This window comes from Oncorhynchus kisutch, unplaced genomic scaffold (assembly GCF_002021735.2).
Source record: "Oncorhynchus kisutch isolate 150728-3 unplaced genomic scaffold, Okis_V2 scaffold1015, whole genome shotgun sequence".
In the NCBI taxonomy this organism is placed as follows: Eukaryota; Metazoa; Chordata; class Actinopteri; order Salmoniformes; family Salmonidae; genus Oncorhynchus; species Oncorhynchus kisutch.
The window spans coordinates 1-22,882 of record NW_022262960.1 but is presented as its reverse complement, the minus strand read 5'-3'; the positions used below and the strand labels follow the sequence as shown (position 1 = coordinate 22,882).

Here is a 22,882-nt window from a genome sequence, read left to right as displayed (position 1 = left end):
TGGTCTTAGATCATTGACCAGTCATTGTTTCAACGCAGCCTTGAAACTCCTGGACAGAGTCCAGGAGCCAAGATGATTTGGATGGACTCTGTCATTCCTGTAGAGTATCTTCTGTTTCCAGAAGGTGTCAAAGTTATCAATACAAGTGACTCCAGCAGAGCTACAGTAGTCTACAGAGCTACAGTAGTCTACAGAGCTACAGTAATCTACAGAGCTACAGTAATCTACAGAGCTACAGTAATCTACAGAGCTACAGTAGTCTACAGAGCTACAGTAATCTACAGAGCTACAGTAATCTACAGAGCTACAGTAATCTACAGTAGTCTACAGAGCTACAGTAATCTACAGAGCTACAGTAATCTACAGTAGTCTACAGAGCTACAGTAATCTACAGAGCTACAGTAGTCTACAGAGCTACAGTAATCTACAGTAGTCTACAGAGCTACAGTAATCTACAGAGCTACAGTAGTCTACAGAGCTACAGTAATCTACAGAGCTACAGTAGTCTACAGAGCTACAGTAATCTACAGTAGTCTACAGAGCTACAGTAATCTACAGAGCTACAGTAATCTACAGAGCTACAGTAATCTACAGTGGTCTACAGAGCTACAGTAGTCTACAGAGCTACAGTAGTCTACAGAGCTACAGTAATCTACAGAGCTACAGTAATCTACAGTAGTCTACAGAGCTACAGTAGTCTACAGAGCTACAGTAGTCTACAGAGCTACAGTAATCTACAGAGCTACAGTAATCTACAGAGCTACAGTAATCTACAGTAGTCTACAGAGCTACAGTACTACAGTAGTCTACAGATCTACAGAGCTACAGTAATCTACAGAGCTACAGTAGTCTACAGAGCTACAGTAGTCTACAGAGCTACAGTAATCTACAGAGCTACAGTAATCTACAGAGCTACAGTAGTCTACAGAGCTACAGTAATCTACAGAGCTACAGTAATCTACAGAGCTACAGTAATCTACAGTAGTCTACAGAGCTACAGTAATCTACAGAGCTACAGTAATCTACAGTAGTCTACAGAGCTACAGTAGTCTACAGAGCTACAGTAGTCTACAGATCTACAGTAGTCTACAGAGCTACAGAAGTCTACAGAGCTACAGTAATCTACAGAGCTACAGTAGTCTACAGAGCTACAGTAGTCTACAGAGCTACAGTAATCTACAGTAGTCTACAGAGCTACAGTAATCTACAGAGCTACAGTAGTCTACAGTAATCTACAGAGCTACAGTAGTCTACAGAGCTACAGTAATCTACAGAGCTACAGTAATCTACAGAGCTACAGTAATCTACAGTAGTCTACAGAGCTACAGTAATCTACAGAGCTATAGTAATCTACAGAGCTACAGTAATCTACAGTGGTCTACAGAGCTACAGTAGTCTACAGAGCTACAGTAGTCTACAGAGCTACAGTAATCTACAGAGCTACAGTAATCTACAGTAGTCTACAGAGCTACAGTAGTCTACAGAGCTACAGTAGTCTACAGAGCTACAGTAGTCTACAGAGCTACAGAGCTACAGTAATCTACAGTAGTCTACAGAGCTACAGTAGTCTACAGATCTACAGTAGTCTACAGATCTACAGTAGTCTACAGAGCTACAGAAGTCTACAGAGCTACAGAAGTCTACAGAGCTACAGTAGTCTACAGTAATCTACAGAGCTACAGTAGTCTACAGAGCTACAGTAATCTACAGAGCTACAGTAATCTACAGTAGTATACAGAGCTACAGTAGTCTACAGAAGTCTACAGTAGTCTCCAGTAGTCTACAGAGCTACAGTAGTCTTTTAGCCAGATGTGTAATCCTTATGTCCTGTACTCGTTCTCCTGTGGTAGAACAGTCTGAATCAACCTTGTTATGTCCTGTACTCGTTCTCCTGTGGTAGAAGTCTGAATCAGCCTTGTTATGTCCTGTACTCGTTCTCCTGTGGTAGAACAGTCTGAATCAACCTTGTTATGTCCTGTACTCGTTCTCCTGTGGTAGAACAGTCTGAAGCAGCCTTGTTATGTCCTGTACTCGTTCTCCTGTGGTAGAACAGTCTGAATCAACCTTGTTATGTCCTGTACTCGTTCTCCTGGGGTAGAACAGTCTGAAGCAGCCTTGTTATGTCCTGTACTCGTTCTCCTGTGGTAGAACAGTCTGAATCAGCCTTGTTATGTCCTGTACTCGTTCTCCTGTGGTAGAACAGTCTGAAGCAGCCTTGTTATGTCCTGTACTCGTTCTCCTGGGGTAGAACAGTCTGAATCAGCCTTGTTATGTCCTGTACTCGTGCTCCTGGGGTAGAACAGTCTGAATCAGCCTTGTTATGTCCTGTACTTGTGCTCCTGGGTAACACAGGGTTTTTGCCTTGGGGACTGAGATGTTTCTCACCATAGCGCTGCTTATGATGACAGCTGGTGATGTTGAATGGACCGGTCTCTCAGGCAGCCTCACGGTCTGATGAGGGTGGGAGCTCCGAGGATCTGAACCAGAGATAGGAGCCACCGTGAGGTAGACGGGACCGAGGACGAAGGTACCTCCGGATCCGATCTCGAATGGGAAGCCCCCAAGGAAGAAGGTGCCGGAACCTCTGGATCCAGCGCGGCAAAGCTGTTCCCGGTCTGTGTCAGTTCTGGGCTCAACATCTCCATGGAGACCCCAGTTGCCAGAGGACACCTCCTTCGACTTCCACGGCGAGTGACGTACCTCCGTGGTTGGTTGGTTGGGTCGAGAACAACTCCGTTCTCCAGGGAAAGGGGAGACCCTTCAGAGATAGAACCCTGCGGAGCACCGGCCTGTCGGCTGTGGAGAGCTGACACGGCGGCGAAACTTCCACTCGAACAAAACGGCGTCCGGCTAATGGGGTGGAAGAAAATGGAAAAGTAGGTGGGCGTGGGTTCCCAAGTAGCTCGTGTTGGTTTGCTACTTGGTAAAAGTAGGTGGGCATGGGTTTCCCAGTAGCTTGTGTTGGTTTGCTACTTGATTAAAGTAGCTACTTTGCTGCTGTAGTCTTCCACAAGCAGTTACTCCATGGAAAGTCAGGTCCACATCGTCCCGGGAACAAAGTAAACACAACTCCCTGCAGCGCTGGAAACTTTCAATAGCGGCTTCCATTTGAGACCGCCAAGACAGCTGGGCTAGCTGGGCTTTGGTGTCTTGAGACCGCCAAGACAGCTGGGCTAGCTGGGCTTTGGTGTCTTGAGACCGCCAAGACAGCTGGGCTAGCTGGGCTTTGGTGTCTTGAGACCGCCAAGACAGCGAGGCTAGCTGGGCTTTGGTGTCTTGAGACCGCCAAGACAGCGAGGCTAGCTGGGCTTTGGTGTCTTGAGACCGCCAAGACAGCTGGGCTAGCTGGGCTAGCTGGGCTTTGGTGTCTTGAGACCGCCAAGACAGCTGGGCTAGCTGGGCTTTGGTGTCTTGAGACCGCCAAGACAGCTGGGCTAGCTGGGCTTTGGTGTCTTGAGACCGCCAAGACAGCTGGGCTAGCTGGGCTTTGGTGTCTTGAGACCGCCAAGACAGCTGGGCTAGCTGGGCTAGCTGGGCTTTGGTGTCTTGAGACCGCCAAGACAGCGAGGCTAGCTGGGCTTTGGTGTCTTGAGACCGCCAAGACAGCTGGGCTAGCTGGGCTTTGGTGTCTTGAGACCGCCAAGACAGCTGGGCTAGCTGGGCTAGCTGGGCTTTGGTGTCTTGAGACCGCCAAGACAGCGAGGCTAGCTGGGCTTTGGTGTCTTGAGACCGCCAAGACAGCTGGGCTAGCTGGGTTTTGGTGTCTTGAGACCGCCAAGACAGCTGGGCTAGCTGGGCTTTGGTGTCTTGAGACCGCCAAGACAGCTGGGCTAGCTGGGTTTTGGTGTCTTGAGACCGCCAAGACAGCGAGGCTAGCTGGGCTTTGGTGTCTTGAGACCGCCAAGACAGCGAGGCTAGCTGGGTTTTGGTGTCTTGAGACCGCTAAGACAGCGAGGCTAGCTGGGCTTTGGTGTCTTGAGACCGCCAAGACAGCGTGGCTAGCTGGGCTTTGGTGTCTTGAGACCGATAGCAGCGTCACAGCAATTTAGCCCAACAGAGCCGCAGGATCCAAAATAAAATAAATGGATATAAAAAAACACTGTCAGCTTTTAAACGAAGGTTTTTAGTTTAACAACAACAGACATCTGCCCTTCAGACGAGGACACAATGAAAAACACACAACCTATCATCCTCTAAATCAGTGTTTCCCCAACTCGGTCCTGGGGCCCCTCCACCGGGTGCACGTTTTGGTTTGTTACGCTGATTCCAATAACCAACTCCTCATCAAGCGTTGATTATTACCAAACGTTCACGCAGGACGGAGTTGAGGAAACCCTACTCTAAATGAAGACACAATGACAAACATCGATCCTCCCTCCCTCCGGTGCCATGTTATGACATCTCACTATTTACATCACAAAAAACCTGGCTGAGCCTTTTCAGACCTGACTCATCCTCTCACGTCTAAACGGCTGTTCTTAACACACTGGTGAGCGGAGCACCACACGCCATTCTACCAGGTGCAAACAAATGAGTCTCCAACAATAAGAATAATCGGACCCCTGAGTTAAGTGGGTGCATGTGTCCTAGAGTGCTCAACACAAGTGGGAAATGCTTGTGTTTGTCTGCAAAAGTCCCAAAATAATTACACATGTTTTTTGAAATGGGGGGGGGGGGGGGTCCATCGACACATTGAGGGACAATACATTCTACTATACTCCATCCATCCCCCGTATCCCTCCAGCTCTATTCAGCCTGAGGTTCTTTCTCATGCTAACAGGACCCTTACCCTAATCCCCCCCCCCCCCCCGGCTTTACCCCAAGCCCAGAGGCATACGGACCTCGCCCCCCCCCCCCTCGCCCCCAGAGGGTTTTGCAATGCGTAAATCTGGCACTAACTATTCACCCACTGTTACAGGAGGGGGAGGTCCTTTGAGTTGCTAATGTAATGACATCTCCATTTCCACAGCAGGCTCCCATAAGGCAGCGGACAGCCCACTCACATACCGAGCAAGAGCCTTGCTCCAGGGCAACACAATAGGACACTGGGCATTGTGGTTGATCCAAATCGTGGGATCAACGGCAGGGGCGGCAGGGTAGCCTAGTGTTTAGAGCGTTGGACTAGTAACCGAAAGGTTGCAAGTTCAAACCCCCGAGCTGACAAGGTACAAATCAGTCGTTCTGCCCCTGAACAGGCAGTTAACCCACTGTTCCTAGGCCGTCATTGAAAATAAGAATTTGTTCTTAACTGACTTGCCTAGTTAAATAAAGGTAAAAAAAAAAATAATAATAATAATATTTGTGAGTGGGTACGACATCTTTTAGTTCCAATGAAGGAAAATATGCCATTTACCTGTGGGATTAGCTTCAATGTACTACGGCCCACCTTCGGGTGCCTTGCATGATACGCCACAACAGAGAGGGAAAAGGGGAATCCCTAGTAAGTTCAGTACAACTGAATGTATTCAACGGGAGGGAGAGATGTCAGTGTTGTTTTAGGACATTGAATGATGGTGGGAGAGGTACTTAGTTAACCTTGAGGTAAATATGTTGTGTTATTTACCTGTGGAACTAGGTGAGTTATAGATTTGCCGTACCAACACAGCCTTGCATAACGGCATGGTTCGAAGTGTGTCATCGGCTAAACATCGGAGGGGTCTTGTATTTTTTAATTTGACCTTTTATTTAAGTTGTCAAGTCTTGTGTCTGTCTGCAGGACATTGGGGCCATGTAATGTGGAGGTATAACTGAGAAAACATTTTCCTTTTAAGTAAATGACTTAAAATAATTTTGAAAGACGTTACATTTTCTTATCATGAAGTGAGTCTTTTGGCATCTGTGTGTTAAGTTTTCATATCAGGTTTTCACCCGGAGAATCACACCCTTAATAAAATTAACTTCCGGGGGTTCCGAAGCCTGTTGATAAGGGAAACAGAGGGGGATATACAGAGAGGTGTGTGTGTGTGTGTTCCCAACAGTTGTAAATCCCAGCACGACTCACCAGCCTCTTGGCAAACTCTTTATTTTCAGACAGAAAGCCGTAGCCTGGATGCACCTTCAGAGACAGAGGAGAAAAGGCCTCAAAACACATCAGCAAACACAACCGTGTGTGTGTTCAAATGTTAGTGCGTGTGTTTAAAAGTTCATGTGTGTGTGTGTGTGTGTGTGTGTCGTAAATCTCACGGCCTGGGATCCAGTCTTCCTGATAGCGTCCATGATGGCGTCCATGTTGAGGTAGCTCTTGTTGGTGGGGGCGGGGCCTACACACACTGCCTCGTCAGCCATCTTCACATGGACCTGAGGTGGCACAGAGAAAAACAAGTATTTATTCATATGCGGCCAAAGCGTCAAGCCTCAATCATATGGTACGCAGCTACTACCGCAACAACAGCTACTACCGCAACAACAGGTACTTCCGCAACAGCAGGTACTACCGCAACAACAGCTACTACCGCAACAACAGGTACTACCGCAACAACAGGTACTACCGCAGACACAGCTACTACCGCAGACACAGCTACTACCGCAACAGCCACTACCGCAACAGCCACTACCGCAACAGCCACTACCGCAACAACAGCTACTACCGCAACAGGTACTTCCGCAACAGCAGGTACTACCGCAACAACAGCTACTACCGCAACAACAGGTACTACCGCAACAACAGCCACTACCGCAACAGCCACTACCGCAACAGCCACTACCGCAACAGCCACTACCGCAACAGCCACTACCGCCACTACCGCAACAACAGGTACTACCGCAACAACAGGTACTACCGCAACAACAGGTACTACCGCAGACACAGCCACTACCGCAGACACAGCCACTACCGCAGACACAGCCACTACCGCAGACACAGCTACTACCGCAACAACAGGTACTACCGCAACAACAGGTACTACCGCAGACACAGCCACTACCGCAACAACAAGTACTACCGCAACAACAGCTACTACCGCAACAACAGCTACTACCGCAACAACAGCTACTACCGCAACAACAGCTACTACCGCAACAACAGCTACTACCGCAACAACAGCTACTACCGCAGACACGGGTACTACCGCAGACACAGCTACTACCGCAGACACAGCTACTACCGCAGACACAGATACTACCGCAGACACAGATACTACCGCAGACACAGATACTACCGCAGACACAGATACTACCGCAGACACAGATACTACCGCAGACACAGATACTACCGCAGACACAGATACTACCGCAACAGCTACTACCGCAACAGCTACTACCGCAACAGCTACTACCGCAACAGCTACTACCGCAGACACAGCCACTATCGCAGACACAGCCACTACCGCAGACACAGCCACCACCGCAGATGCAGCCACTACCGCAGACGCAGCCACTACCGCAGACGCAGCCACTACCGCAGACGCAGCCACTACCGCAACAGCTACTACCGCAGACACAGCCACTACCGCAGACACAGCTACTACCGCAGACACAGCTACTACCGCAACAACAGCTACTACCGCAGACGCAGCCACTACCGCAGACGCAGCCACTACCGCAGCCACTACCGCAGACACAGCCACCACCGCAGACACAGCCACCACCGCAGACACAGCCACCACCGCAGACACAGCCACCACCACAGCCACTACCGCAGACACTACCGCAGACGCAGCCACTACCGCAGACGCAGCCACTACCGCAGACGCAGCCACTACCGCAGACGCAGCCACTACCGCAGACGCAGCCACTACCGCAGACGCAGCCACTACCGCAGACGCAGCCACTACCGCAGACGCAGCCACTACCACAGACGCAGCCACTACCGCAGACGCAGCCACTACCGCAGACGCAGCCACCACCGCAGACGCAGCCACTACCGCAGACGCAGCCACTACCGCAGACGCAGCCACTACCGCAGACGCAGCCACTACCGCAGACGCAGCCACTACCGCAGACGCAGCCACTACCGCAGACACAGCCACTACCGCAGACACAGCCACTACCGCAGACACAGCTACTACCGCAGACACAGCCACTACCCCAGACACTACCGCAGACACAGCCACTACCGCAGACGCAGCCACTACCGCAGACGCAGCCACTACCGCAGACGCAGCCACTACCGCAGACGCAGCCACTTCCGCAGACACAGCCACTACCGCAGACACAGCCACCACCGCAGACACAGCCACCACCGCAGACGCAGCCACTACCACAGCCACTACCGCAGACGCAGCCACTACCGCAGATGCAGCCACTAGTGGCTGCGTCTGCGGTAGTGGCTGCGGTAGTGGCTGCGGTAGTGCCTGTGTCTGCGGTAGTAGCTGTGTCTGCGGTAGTAGCTACCGCAGACACAGCCACCACCGCAGACACAGCCACCACCGCAGACACAGCCACCACCGCAGACACAGCCACCACCGCAGACACAGCCACTACCACAGCCACTACCGCAGACGCAGCCACTACCGCAGATGCAGCCACTACCGCAGACGCAGCCACCACCGCAGACGCAGCCACCACCGCAGACGCAGCCACCACCGCAGACGCAGCCACCACCGCAGACGCAGCCACTACCACAGCCACTACCGCAGACGCAGCCACTACCGCAGATGCAGCCACTAGTGGCTGCGTCTGCGGTAGTGGCTGCGGTAGTGGCTGCGGTAGTGCCTGTGTCTGCGGTAGTAGCTGTGTCTGCGGTAGTAGCTACCGCAGACACAGCCACCACCGCAGACACAGCCACCACCGCAGACACAGCCACCACCGCAGACACAGCCACCACCGCAGACACAGCCACTACCACAGCCACTACCGCAGACGCAGCCACTACCGCAGATGCAGCCACTACCGCAGACGCAGCCACCACCGCAGACGCAGCCACCACCGCAGACGCAGCCACCACCGCAGACGCAGCCACCACCGCAGACGCAGCCACCACCGCAGACGCAGCCACCACCGCAGACGCAGCCACCACCGCAGACGCAGCCACCACCGCAGACGCAGCCATTACCGCAGACACAGGCACTACCGCAGACACAGGCACTACCGCAGACACAGGCACTACCGCAGACACTACCGCAGACACAGGCACTACCGCAGACACTACCGCAGACACAGCAACTACCGCAGACACAGCCACTACCGCAGACACAGCCACTACCGCAGACACTACCGCAGACACAGCCACTACCGCAGACACTACCGCAGACACAGCCACTACCGCAGACACTACCGCAGACACAGCCACTACCGCAGACACAGCCACAGACACAGCCACTACCGCAGACACAGCCACTACCGCAGACTCAGCCACTACCGCAGACACAGCCACCACCGCAGACACAGCCACCACCGCAGACGCAGCCACTACCACAGCCACTACCGCAGACGCAGCCACTACCGCAGATGCAGCCACTAGTGGCTGCGTCTGCGGTAGTGGCTGCGGTAGTGGCTGCGGTAGTGCCTGTGTCTGCGGTAGTAGCTGTGTCTGCGGTAGTAGCTACCGCAGACACAGCCACCACCGCAGACACAGCCACCACCGCAGACACAGCCACCACCGCAGACACAGCCACCACCGCAGACACAGCCACCACCGCAGACACAGCCACCACCGCAGACACAGCCACCACCGCAGACGCAGCCACTACCACAGCCACTACCGCAGACGCAGCCACTACCGCAGATGCAGCCACTACCGCAGACGCAGCCACCACCGCAGACGCAGCCACCACCGCAGACGCAGCCACCACCGCAGACGCAGCCACCACCGCAGACGCAGCCACCACCGCAGACGCAGCCATTACCGCAGACACAGGCACTACCGCAGACACAGGCACTACCGCAGACACAGGCACTACCGCAGACACTACCGCAGACACAGGCACTACCGCAGACACTACCGCAGACACAGCAACTACCGCAGACACAGCCACTACCGCAGACACAGCCACTACCGCAGACACTACCGCAGACGCAGACACTACCGCAGACACAGCCACTACCGCAGACACAGCCACTACCGCAGACTCAGCCACTACCGCAGACTCAGCCACTACCGCAGACACAGCCACTACCGCAGACACAGCCACTACCGCAGACACAGCCACTACCGCAGACACAGCCACTACCGCAGACACAGCCACTACCGCAGACACAGCCACTACCGCAGACACACAGCTACTACCGCAGACACAGCTACTACCGCAGACACAGCTACTACCGCAGACACCGGAGGCACCCAACGTATCACACAAAATGGATGACGTTTTGGCTCACCAGCACCCGTCCTCACCCCCCCCCACGGAGCCAGCCCCCGTCCTCCCCGCCCCCCACGGAGCCAGCCCCCGTCCTCACACCCCCCCCCACGGAGCCAGACCCTCAGCAGATTGAGTGACAGACACTGTCACCAGGACACATTCCACAGGATTAACATCAACATCTGGATCAACAAGGTGGCAGAAGGAGTGTGTGTGTGTGTGTGTGTGTGTAGGGGGTTACAGGCCAGTTGGTTCCCTGCGTCTCTTAACAAAGAAGTGCTAAGGGAGGCATCATGTCTGCTCCACAGCTAAACACCACTTCAAAACCTGTCCAACACATCCACAGGTCAATGGGACCTCACTATTACCTGGTCCATCTCCATCTGGGCCGTACTTGGTCCATTACATCTGGTCCATTGACATCAATATTAACATCAACCGGAGAGCCTCCGGAGAACATTTTGATGGGTACTCAACAGTCCCCCATCTACCCCCTGTGTCATGGTCAACGTTTTGGAATGTTAGTCACCTTGGCAACTAGAGGAGCCCAATAAACAACTGTGTCTACCCACCCGTCTGACCAATAGGGGAGCTCAGTGCTGGAAAGCCAATTTCACACCCAGTAAAAGGCCTACTATGTCATTAAACCAGCCTGTAAATACAACTAACCTTCTCATGTAGCGGTCATTATAACACACCTCAATACCTCTGGCTGTATGGGGTCATTATAACACAATACCCCTGGCTGTATGGGGTCATTATAACACACCTCAATACCTCTGGCTGTATGGGGTCATTATAACTCAATACCACTGGCTGTATGGGGTCATAACACACCACCTCAATACCTCTGGCTGTATGGGGTCAATATAAAACAATACCTCTGGCTGTATGGGGTCAATATGACACAATACCTCTGGCTGTATGGGGTCAATATGACACAATACCTCTGGCTGTATGGGGTCAATATGACACAATACCTCTGGCTGTATGGGGTCAATATGACACAATACCTCTGGCTGTATGGGGTCAATATGACACAATACCTCTGGCTGTATGGGGTCAATATGACACAATACCTCTGGCTGTATGGGGTCAATATGACACAATACCTCTGGCTGTATGGGGTCAATATGACACAATACCTCTGGCTGTATGGGGTCAATATGACACAATACCTCTGGCTGTATGGGGTCAATATGACACAATACCTCTGGCTGTATGGGGTCAATATAACACAATACCTATGGCTGTATGGGGTCATAACACACCACCACAATACCTCTGGCTGTATGGGGTCATTATAACACAATACCTCTGGCTGTATGGGGTCATTATAACACAATACCTCTGGCTGTATGGGGTCAATATAACACACCACCACAATACCTCTGGCTGTATGGGGTCAATATAACACAATCCCTCTGGCTGTATTGGGTCAATATAACACACCACCTCAATACCTCTGGCTGTATGGGGTCATTAGAGCAGACAGACATACCACTGACAGCAACATTCCCTAGACACCAACATTCCCTAGACACCAACATTCCCTAGACACCAACATATCCTAGACACCACCTCTACAGACCAGACAGACTTACCACTGACATCAACATCCCCTAGACACCACCTCTACAGACCAGACAGACTTACCGCTAGACACCACCTCTACAGACCAGACAGACTTACCGCTACACACCACCTCTACAGACCAGACAGACTTACCGCTACACACCACCTCTACAAAGCAGACAGACTTACCGCTACACACCACCTCTAGAGACCAGACTTACCGCGCTGACACCACCTCTACAGACCAGACAGACTTACCGCGCTGGCGTCGACATCACTGTGCACCGCCACTGTTTTGATACCCATCTTCTTACATGTTTTCATCACCTGCCAAAGGCAATGAAGAAGACGTGTGATCAGCTTTTATTCAATACATCAATAATAAGAATAGTCTATAATGTTTACTAGGTGCTATAGACCTGCTATAGGCGCAGTAGAGAGATGAGACACGGTGTAGCTTAGGAGGGCTTTCATCCGGTCTCTGTCTTTTAACCTGAGTACCAGTGATGCTTCGTTAACACACAGTCTTACCCTGCAGGCGATCTCTCCTCTGTTTGCAATGAGGATCTTATCAAAGGTCTAGTAGGGTGAAAGGGAAGAAAGAGATTAGTGTGGGAACTCATTGTCACAACAAATCATTTGCTCCTGTGTGTGTGTGTGTGTGTGTGTGTGTACCAGTAAACACAAGCACAGTAAGTGAAAGCGTCTGGTTCTGTCAGTCTTTCCGTTCCTCTGGTCCGAACACCTTATTAAATGAAACGTCTTTCCTCTGTCCCACACACACACACACACACACCTCAACCCCCTGCCTGTCCTACTGCTAAACACTATGGCCAGAGGCAAGGTTGGCGGTTTGAAGATGAAAGAACAAAGCTAGGAGGATGTGACATGTTGTTTATATTGGGGGATGGAGGGAAATGAAGGTTTCCCCTTGTAACATTTAGAGAGAAAAGATAATAATCTGCTAGCAACAAATAAAATACATTCTGTGTTACTCAGGTTCATGTTGACAAACCTCCACAAGTCATGACAAAGTACTGTTTTTAATCAGAGGTCTGTCAACACAAAGTAGTGTATTTAATCAGAGGTCTGTCAACACAAAGTACTGTATTTAATCAGAGGTCTGTCAACACAAAGTACTGTATTTAATCAGGTCTGTCAACACAAAGTACTGTATTTAATCAGAGGTCTGTCAACACAAAGTACTGTATTTAATCAGGTCTGTCAACACAAAGTACTGTATTTAATCAGAGGTCTGTCAACACAAAGTACTGTATTTAATCAGAGGTCTGTCAACACAAAGTACTGTATTTAATTTCAATACAGAACTACTCCTATCCTTCCTGGCATCATGTGACAACCCTGCACCCAGAGAGCCATACTACTCCTATCCTTCCTGGCATCATGTGACGACCCTGCACCCAGTGAGCCATACTACTCCTATCCTTCCTGGCATCATGTGACAACCCTGCACCCAGTGAGCCATACTACTCCTATCCTTCCTTGCATCATGTGACGACCCTGCACCCAGTGAGCCATACTACTCCTATCCTTCCTGGCATCATGTGACGACCCTGCACCCAGTGAGCCATACTACTCCTATCCTTCCTTGCATCATGTGACAACCCTGCACCCAGTGAGCCATACTACTCCTATCCTTCCTTGCATCATGTGACAACCCTGCACCCAGTGAGCCATACTACTCCTATCCTTCCTGGCATCATGTGACAACCCTGCACCCAGTGAGCCATACTACTCCTATCCTTCCTGGCATCATGTGACAACCCTGCACCCAGTGAGCCATACTACTCCTATCCTTCCTGGCATCATGTGACAACCCTGCACCCAGTGAGCCATACTACTCCTATCAATCCTGGCATCATGTGACAACCCTGCACCCAGTGAGCCATACTACTCCTATCCATCCTGGCATCATGTGACAACCCTGCACCCAGTGAGCCATACTACTCCTATCCAATGTTCCCTCTATACTCCACCTTTAGAGACTTAACTACACTGAGTTCACCCCATTAGTTTGCACTACAGGGCCTTCGGAAAGTATTCAGACCCCTTCACTTTTTCCACATTTTGTTACGTTACAGCCTTATTCTAAAATGGATTAAATACGATGTTTTATTTGAATCCTCAGCATCTACATGCATTGCCCCATAATGAAGCAGAGAAAAAAGTTTTTGAAATGTTTGCAAATTTATTTAAAAAAATCAAAAACAAATAGCTTAGTAGTATTCAGATCCTTCGTTATGAGACTCGAAATTGAGCTCAGGTGCATCCTGTTAACATTGATCATCCTTGAGATGTTTCTACAACTTGATTAGAGTCCACCTGGGGTAAATTCAATGCATTGGACATGATTTGGAAAGGCACACAGCTGTCTATATAAAGGTCCCACAGTTGACAGTGCATGTCAGAGCAAAAACCAAGCCATGAGGTCGAAGGAATTGTCCGTAGATCTCCGAGACAGGATTGTGTCGAGGCACAGATCTGGGGAAGGGAACCAAAACATTCCTGCAGCATTGAAGGTCCCCAAGAACACAGTGGCCTCTATCATTCTTAGCCTCCATCATAGATCTGGCCACCCGGCCAAACTGATCAACCGGGGGAGAAGGGCCTTGGTCGGGGAGGTGACCAAGAACCCGATGGTCACTCTGACAGAGCTCCAGAGATCCTCTGTGGAGATGGGAGAACCTTCTGTAAAGACAACCATCTTTGCAGCACTCCACCAATCAGGCCTTAATGGTAGAGTGCCCAGACAGAAGCTACTCCTTAGTAAAAGGCACATGACAGCCCGCTTGGAGTTTGCCAAAAGGCACCTAAAGACTTTCAGACTTTGAGAAACAAGATTCTCTGGTCTGATGAAACCAAGATTGAAGTATTTGGCCTGAATATCAAGCATCACTTCTGGAGGAAACCTGGCACCATCCCTACAGTGAAGCATGGAGGTGGCAGCATCATGCTTTGGGGATGTTTTTCAGTGGCAGGGACTGAGAGATTCTTCAAATATCCCCTTTTTGCCTCAATGACAATACCACCCATACCTTATCACAACACAACTGACTGGCTCAAACGCATTAAGGAAAGAAATTCCACAAATTAACTTTTAAGAAGGCAAACCTGTTCATTGAAATGCATTCCAGGTGACTACCTCATGAATCTGGTTGAGAGAATGCCAAGAGTGTACAAAGCTGTCATCAAAGCAAAGGGTGGCTACTTTGAAGAATGTCAAATATTAAATATATTTAGATTTGTTTAACACTTTTGTTGGTTACTACATGATTCCATATGTGTTATTTCATAGTTTTGATGTCTTCAATATTACTCTACAATGTAAAAATAAAGAAAAACCCTTGAATGAGGCGGTGTTGTCCAACTTTTGACCAGTAGTGTATGTAAATGTGATTTCAGTTTGTTATATATTTTTTTAATTAGCAAAATAAATTATACTGTTTTTGCTTTGTCATTATGGGGTATTGTGTGTGTGTATTGATGGGGGGGTGGTGATGATTTAATCCATTTAGAATATGGTTGTAATGTAACAAAATGTGGAAAAAGTCGAGGGGTGTCAATACTTTCCGAAGGAAAAAGTTTTTTTTCTGTGATGGAATCAACATTATATCAGCCCCTCTTCAATGCAACAAGCCAAAACAAATCTAGCTTTGCAAGATTGAGTCTGTGATGTTGTAGGCAGAGCTGGAGCACAACGGGAGTAGAATTCTATTGGCCCATGAGCTGTCTTTCAATCCCCTGTAGGATATATATCAAAAGCTATTTGCATGTTTAAATGTTATGGGATTTGCTCCATTGGTTTTGTCGGTAGGCCTACATTATGCTCCAATAGCCCCCCCCCCCCCTTCCATGCATCATTGTGACAGCCCTGCACCCTGTGAATCATATGTTACCTTCTCATTGGAATCATAAACAGTGGAGTACTGGACTCGACTGGACGCCACACAGCATCTCGACTGGAAAGAGGCATGCTGCAGGGAAACATTTCAGAAACATGAACGTTATAGTACCACACGCAAACATCAGAAACACCACTCTTCGCTATTCTTTATAATGGACACATGCCGAACATCACAAAGAGGTGAAGGTTAAACGTGATGGCAGCTGTGTTGTTTCTATTACACCAACAGCGCCCAGTATTGCTGAGCTGGAACGAAGGCATATCCCGATATACGATTGCTGTTCAGGTCACAACGTTACATTCAAGGACAGTTTTTCGTTCAAGGACAGTTTTTCATTCAAAGACAGTTACATTTAGTCATGTGGTGAAGGTTCAACCAGATCAGGATTGTGTTATATAGTGTAACAACTTATTAGCAAAATGCTAACGGTTTGGACGCTTTGACATTGACAGAGGAGGAACGGACGAAGCTGTACATTCTCTAATACGAATAACTTAAAACATTTATACCGCGAAATTAAACATTTAAATGTCAGATAGTGTAGAGAATGCTTACATCTTACAAACTTCAAAAGAAGAGAGACGGCTTGAGAGGTGTGTGAGTGACAGACAGACTTGCTAGCTTGGCAGGCTAGCGAACAGATGTCCGATTGTGTGGTGCTAGAAACTTGCATTAAAAAGCATAGATTGTCGGGTGTTTCGGTTTTGCAAGAGCTCTTCATGAATGTCAAATAACTAGCTACAAGATTAAGTCTACAATAACTGACAGCTCACCTTAGCAACAAGCAAAACTCTTCGCAGGGTTGAAGTGATCATGTACGCCGCCATGTCTGTCCGGGTGAGGGGATCGTAGTAGTGACGTATGACAGGGGAGTGTGCTCCGTCTTCCAATTAAATCGAGTAACCGGACGTAGAAGTACGTACGTAGAAGTACGTCGGTAGAGCTTGAGTTGTTTCAATGTATTTAGATTGAATGGACCATACAGTAACCTACTTTTATAATGCAAAGCCTCGTCTTACTTCTTTGTCCATCTGTTTTCTCACCTTCTCGCCTGTTTTCCTACCTTTTCAAATGATATGAACAACAATGATGTTGAATATTATCAACATAGTAGGCATTTCGAGTGACATTTGGAATTTGTGGACTTTTACAGAGATAAGCCTAGAAGAAATCCATTATTCCTATATTTTCATAATGTAATGTTAGTGTCACACAGTAGAATACAGTCATGTACAATATCAATGTATCTTCATTATTCTCTGGAAATGGGGAAGAAATCTATAAAAACTGAAATGATGGAATTAGGTCTATATCTGGGTTTATTTGGGTTGGCCCATAGACTTCTTTCCCCAACTCTTTAACCGTTCTTTCCTGTCTCTCGTTATTGTCCACTGCAATGACAGGAATAAAAACAGAACACAGCAGGCCGTGTAAACTCCAACCTGTAAGAAATGACTGGCGCGGTGTTAAAATACTATTTGCGATGTAAATTGAGTGTCAGGTACACGGTATGTTAGCGTGGGTATTCGAACACCACTCCAGACTTTGTTATCCTCGCTGATTATTACCCGTGTAAAATACAGTCATGTACAATATTTTTTTGTTTTTAAAATGGTCGAATTAATAAACTAAAAGGGGTTGTCATTTCAATGACCTTTTTTATTTAAACGAACAAACCTGAAATAACAATCCAAGTTGTATTTCTCATTAACAATAGTTTGGTGGCGATCAACCCAAGTTGTATTTCTCATAAACAATAGTTTGGTGGCGATCAATCAAAGTTGTATTTCTCATAAACAATAGTTTGGTGGCGATCAATCCAAGTTGTATTTCTCATAAACAATAGTTTGGTGGCGATCAATCCAAGTTGTATTTCTCATAAACAATAGTTTGGTGGCGATCAATCCAAGTTGTATTTCTCATAAACAATAGTTTGGTGGCGATCAATCCAAGTTGTCCAGCCATATGAAGGATGAAGTAATCCCTTCTCCACATAAATAATCAATCATGTGAATTGATGATTCTGAACAATAGACGCATGATAATTTATGCATAAATGTAACTTATTGTCTTACACATCAGTAGGGTTCATATTACCATTTAGACGTGTATACATTCCATATCACACTTCTTGGTGCAGGGAGTGTTTCAAACGGAACGTTCTTTTAATGCAAAACATTTACAGAGAGACACGAATTTAAAAAGGAATTAAGACAGGCATTTTAAACATCAGATTCATTTTTACTAACACGTTTGTCAACATAATAGACTTACAGAAAAACAACACAGCAACTTTCTTTTTATATAAATTATGTCTCAACTGGGCATCTCAAAGAGGTCGTTCATGGAGGACAACGCATATTCAACCTGTTCAACTTCAACAAAAAACTTGTTTCCATTTTTTTTAAATGTGCACAATTAAACTAAGGTTAACTTTGGCACTTATTTAAAATACTTTTCAGTCTCAAACTCCCCATCAACTATAAAAATAACCGATCTCAAAATGACAACGAAAGACTGATAATTAAACAACCATCGAAAGAAAAATAACGTTTGTTTTTTACATAAAGACATTTTCTTCTTTGGCTTCCAATGTTTTAGTGCAACGTTCTTGATTCATATTTCAATCGCGCGTAAAGCGTCCATTTAGGCCAGTCAGATGCTCATTGTATTTGTTGCCTGTTTTTCCTTCATTTTTTTGCCGTCGTTTTCCCATTAGTCTTGTGTGTGGTCCTCAGACATACCACTCACTGAAGTTGGACGAGAGGTTGCTGTGTCCGCTACCGAGGACCGCAGAGTCCGGGGACATGATGCTCTGGGTCTCCGAGGCAGGGGACACTAAACTCGGGGGCGTCGAGGACTCATATCCGCTGCTGGCTCCGGGCGAAGTGTCTGCTACTGACAAAGAATCATGCACCTAAAATACATAAAAACAACTGTCAAAAAACACTCCCTCAAAGATGACCACAATTTCGGCACAAAAGTCCCCACAATTTTGTCACAGAACAAAGTTGTCCAGGACAAGTATATTTTGGCAAAGAGAGAAAACGGACCTTCATATGTTTTCTCAGAGAGCTGGGGTGTGTGTAGGACTTGACACACTTCTTGCACAGATAGGGCTTGTCAGACGTGTGAACGTGCAGGTGTTTCTTGCGGTCACTGCTGTTGGCGAAGCGTCTGTCGCAGCCGAAGAAATCACACATGAACGGTTTCTCCCCTGGAGGAGAACAGAATGAGGGGATTAGTTTAAATGTGTTTGTAGGTTTAAATACAGTCACAGTTGTTTTCAAATATCTGATACGATTTAGTTACAGGCCCCGCCGATAGAACCCAAAGCACATCAACAAATAAAAACACCGGAGAGTTATGAATCATTTTTAGGATACAGGCAGTACACCAGCCTGGGGACACTTACCTCTACACTTTCTAAACAACCTCACTTCATACAAAACTCAAATCAGATATCTGAAACTGACGTTTATATCCATGAGATATTCAACCTGCAGACATCAAATCAAAATTAAATCAAACTTTATTTGTCACATACAACAAGTGTAGACTTGACCGTGAAATGCTTAATTACAAGCAGTTCAAGAAGAGGTAAGAATATATTTACCAAATAAACTAAAGTAAAAAAAATATATAGAAAGTAACACAACATAACAATAATGAGGCTATATTTCGTTTTAAATTACCTGTGTGAGTTCTCTTGTGTATCTTCAAGTTCTCAGAGCGCGCAAAGACCTTGCTGCACGCGGGGAACGGACACGCGAAAGGCTTCTCTCCAGTGTGCACCCGAATATGATTCACCAGCTTGTATTTGGCCTTGAACGATTTGTTCTCGCGTGGGCACTCTTCCCAGAAGCAGGTGTGGCTACTCTGCTCGGGCCCACCGACGTGCTCCACGGAGACGTGCGTAACCAGCTCGTGCATGGTGCCGTAGGTCTTGCCACAGCACCGGCTCGCCCCGCCGGGCTGGTCCGGGTCTATCCACTTGCAGATCAACTCTTGTTTGATGCACTGCTGCCGCATGAAGCGGAAGAACGCGGCTGGGTGATGATGGTGGTGAGCTGCCATGCCCATGTTGTGACCCATGGCCCCATATTGGCCGTAAGGATCGTTCCTTGGACCGGAAACATGATGATACTGGTCCGCTCTCCCGAATACCTCCCCTGGTAGTCCCAACCGGCCGCCCAGCACGTTAGCAGAGCCGTGGTGCTGGTCGTGCATCCCGGGAAAGAGGAGGTGTCCATGCCCATGGCCCTGGCCCTCTACGTGTGAGTGATGGAGAGACCCAGCCATAGTCCTGAGGAGAGAGTGCTGATCGCTGGCAGGGGAAGAGTCTCCGAATCCCCGGTTACGCAGGATAAAGTCCCGTGTGGAGTTGGCGTAGGATGGGCCATACCCGGGTCCCTGGCTGGCGATGTGGACCGACTCCATAAAGCTGGGGTCTCTCTCCTGCATCTCGACTGGTGAATGCGCTGAGTGGTGCCTTTGGAACGCGCTCGCACTGACCCCTGAGCCTGATTGCTGGTGACCTCCCTCCAACAGCATCACAGCACGAGCCTGGGCTCGATGAATGGAACGACGCGCAAAGTAAATATGTGAACTGTAGGCGTGCGTAGAAAGCGGTTGAAGAAAGTGTCCAAAAGCTCTAAATAAAAATATGTTTCTTTCTCAAATGAGGACTCAATATCTTGCCGCAAAACACATTCCAGATCATTCCTAAGCACCCCAAACTTCCCCAAGCTGTGAATGAATAGTTTTGCAGGAGTCTCAACAGGAATGTGGCAGGTCATTTACCCGGGAATGAATAAAGGTCTTGTGGTAAATGTTCAGAATGCTGTTTGTAAGTATGACTGTTCACTACAACGTGAAAATGCTTATCCCGGGGTCTTCAAAGGGCACTTCTTACCTCCCCTTTTTACAGAACCCCGGGTGTTCACCAAACGCACTCTAATTGGCCACTGCAGCTCATCCCGAGCCCAGCCATTCCACCAATTACAGGCAAGCGTCTCATGACTAATCGATGCATGCTCCGCCCATGTTTTATTACTCTGGAAAGTCTTAACGGGAAAATTACAAATGTTAGGTGAAATCCTGAAAGTGAAACCAGTCACTTCCTTTACGTTGCTTGAATGCTGAATAGTGATGGAGGGAAAAAATACATTCAGTTGTGTGGAAAGTATATATTTTCACTCACACAACACACACACAAGCGTTTAATAATAGATTTTGCAAGCTAACCATATGCTGTCAGATCAAAGCTAGCATCTGATTTAACTGATGCACCTCAGCCATACAATTTCATTAGGCCTAAATAAACCCCCGAAGGAGATTTATGTTTAAAGTGAATAAGATGGACTTACAGCAAGGAGAAGAATGACCCCCCCCCCCCCCCCCAAAAAAAGTTCCATTGCTCCATGGTTACAGTTACGCACGGCCCTACCTCTTTTGTCCCGCTGGAAACACCACAGGAGTGAGTCGAGTTCAAAGGCAGCCCTGCAGCTCTGGGGTTGGAGGGAAAAAACAACCTTTCAGTCTGAGAGAATGAAGTGTCTCTGTGGAAGCATAAAACATTAACCCTGTCCTGTTAGAGGCGCAGAGGAAGATGCAACAAAACATATATAGAATGACATGGCATCCCATGTTCCTTACTATCCACTGAATGTGTTAAACCATATATAGAATGACATGGCATCCCATGTTCCTTACTATCCACTGAATGTGTTAAACCATATATAGAATGACATGGCATCCCATGTTCCTTACTATCCACGGAATGTGTTAAACCATATATAGAATGAAAAGTGGATATTCTGCAACGAAATATTTGATATTCTATTGCCAATTCAATTATGTGACCAAATGCCCAAGGAAAAGTTTAATTTCTTACAATTCCACGTTTTACATTTAGTAAATATATGGTTGTGGCCACAACTATCAAATTATTTAGATAGAAATGATATAGTTTATAACAAAATCAAACGTGGCAAAAGAAAACAACGTTTATTTTTGCTAATCGGGGGAGGAAAAAACCCATCAGCCAACATGGATTAAATTTGAAGTAAATCTGGCTTCTCATGATAGGCTATAGAGGGCATTGACATTATGCATATGTGGGCCCGGCCTATAGATGCCACAGATGTTCACTTGGCGAGCGTCCTCGTGCTTACCACTGGGGGGCGCATCTCAATTAATGCCGAGTATATTCTCATCTCCTTTCCTTCGAATCCACTGATCTGAAAAGACTGGAGTGAGGAAATAAATCACCTCATCCGCCATATTGCTTTCTTCTGTTTTCAAATCAGTGCCGCCTGAGCTGAAGGAATAGGTGATTGAAGAGAGGACGCCATTTTACACCATTGGGATACAGCCATAGATCTGCCAGTTTTTCTTACAAACTATGTGGGGACGGACCACCTGGTTCTAAACCGGGTTTACGGCCAATTTACAGAATATGCCTCATGCTCCTCGGTAGTCCAAAACACTGGGCGGACCGCGTTAAGATCAACGTGGTTTCCCCAAATCAGCGCGGTTGCTATCTGCAGCTGCCAGGAAGCATAAAGGACAGAGAAAGGCGAGACAGCCAGCCCGCAGCGCCCCCGTCTCTACTTACCCATGCAGCGGCCGCGGTGGTCGCCATTACGCCACAATGGCCACTCTCTGCTCCGCAATAACAATTCCCTGATCTCATACATCTCTTCTCCTTTCACCGCGCGCTTCCACCACGGGGGCGCCTATGCGGATACTCCACCAACAACAACAGGCCGATAAAGCCCGAGCTGGTCTGCAAATGGACGGACCACGATCACCGTGACCGAACTTCAAAACAAAGGATATGCGACCAAACTTTTAGCTCCATGCACGAGCTGGTGGACCACGTAAGCACCGAGCACGTCGCTGGGCTCGAGCCCCTGAGCCATTTTGTATGTGGGAAGAATGCCTGAGAGAAGGAAAGGCGTTTAAAGCCAAAATATAACTGAAACCACATCAGGGTACACACTGGGGAGAACCGTTCTCCTGCACTTTCCCAGACTGCGGGAAAGTGTTTGCTCGGTCGGAAAACCTCAAGATTCACACGCGCACGCACACAGGTATGTAGATTATGTTCCATAAAGGACATGGGAATGCCAACAAGAA

General features: G+C 48.0%; 2 protein-coding genes across 2 annotated transcripts in view; both read right to left on the bottom strand.

Annotated features, from left to right (window-relative positions):
• LOC116364163 (propionyl-CoA carboxylase alpha chain, mitochondrial-like) overlaps window positions 1-16,621 on the bottom strand; it is a 61,711-nt gene extending 45,090 nt beyond the window's left edge. Inside the window, 6 exon segments of the mRNA XM_031817401.1 lie at window positions 6,002-6,055; window positions 6,184-6,297; window positions 12,072-12,140; window positions 12,345-12,392; window positions 15,731-15,808; window positions 16,513-16,621. Of these exon segments, the coding sequence (XP_031673261.1) occupies window positions 6,002-6,055; window positions 6,184-6,297; window positions 12,072-12,140; window positions 12,345-12,392; window positions 15,731-15,808; window positions 16,513-16,566 (417 nt within the window). The 5' untranslated portion in view covers window positions 16,567-16,621.
• A 906-nt stretch (window positions 16,622-17,527) lies between these two features.
• Window positions 17,528-21,109, bottom strand: LOC109879472 (zinc finger protein ZIC 2-like). The gene is made up of 3 exons (XM_020471640.2): window positions 19,435-21,109; window positions 18,793-18,956; window positions 17,528-18,656 (listed from the first exon to the last, which is right to left on the bottom strand). The coding sequence occupies exons 1-3, from the start codon at window positions 20,291-20,293 to the stop codon at window positions 18,474-18,476; spliced, it is 1,206 nt and encodes a 401-aa protein (XP_020327229.1). The 5' UTR covers window positions 20,294-21,109; the 3' UTR covers window positions 17,528-18,473.
• Window positions 21,110-22,882: the final 1,773 nt, after the last annotated feature.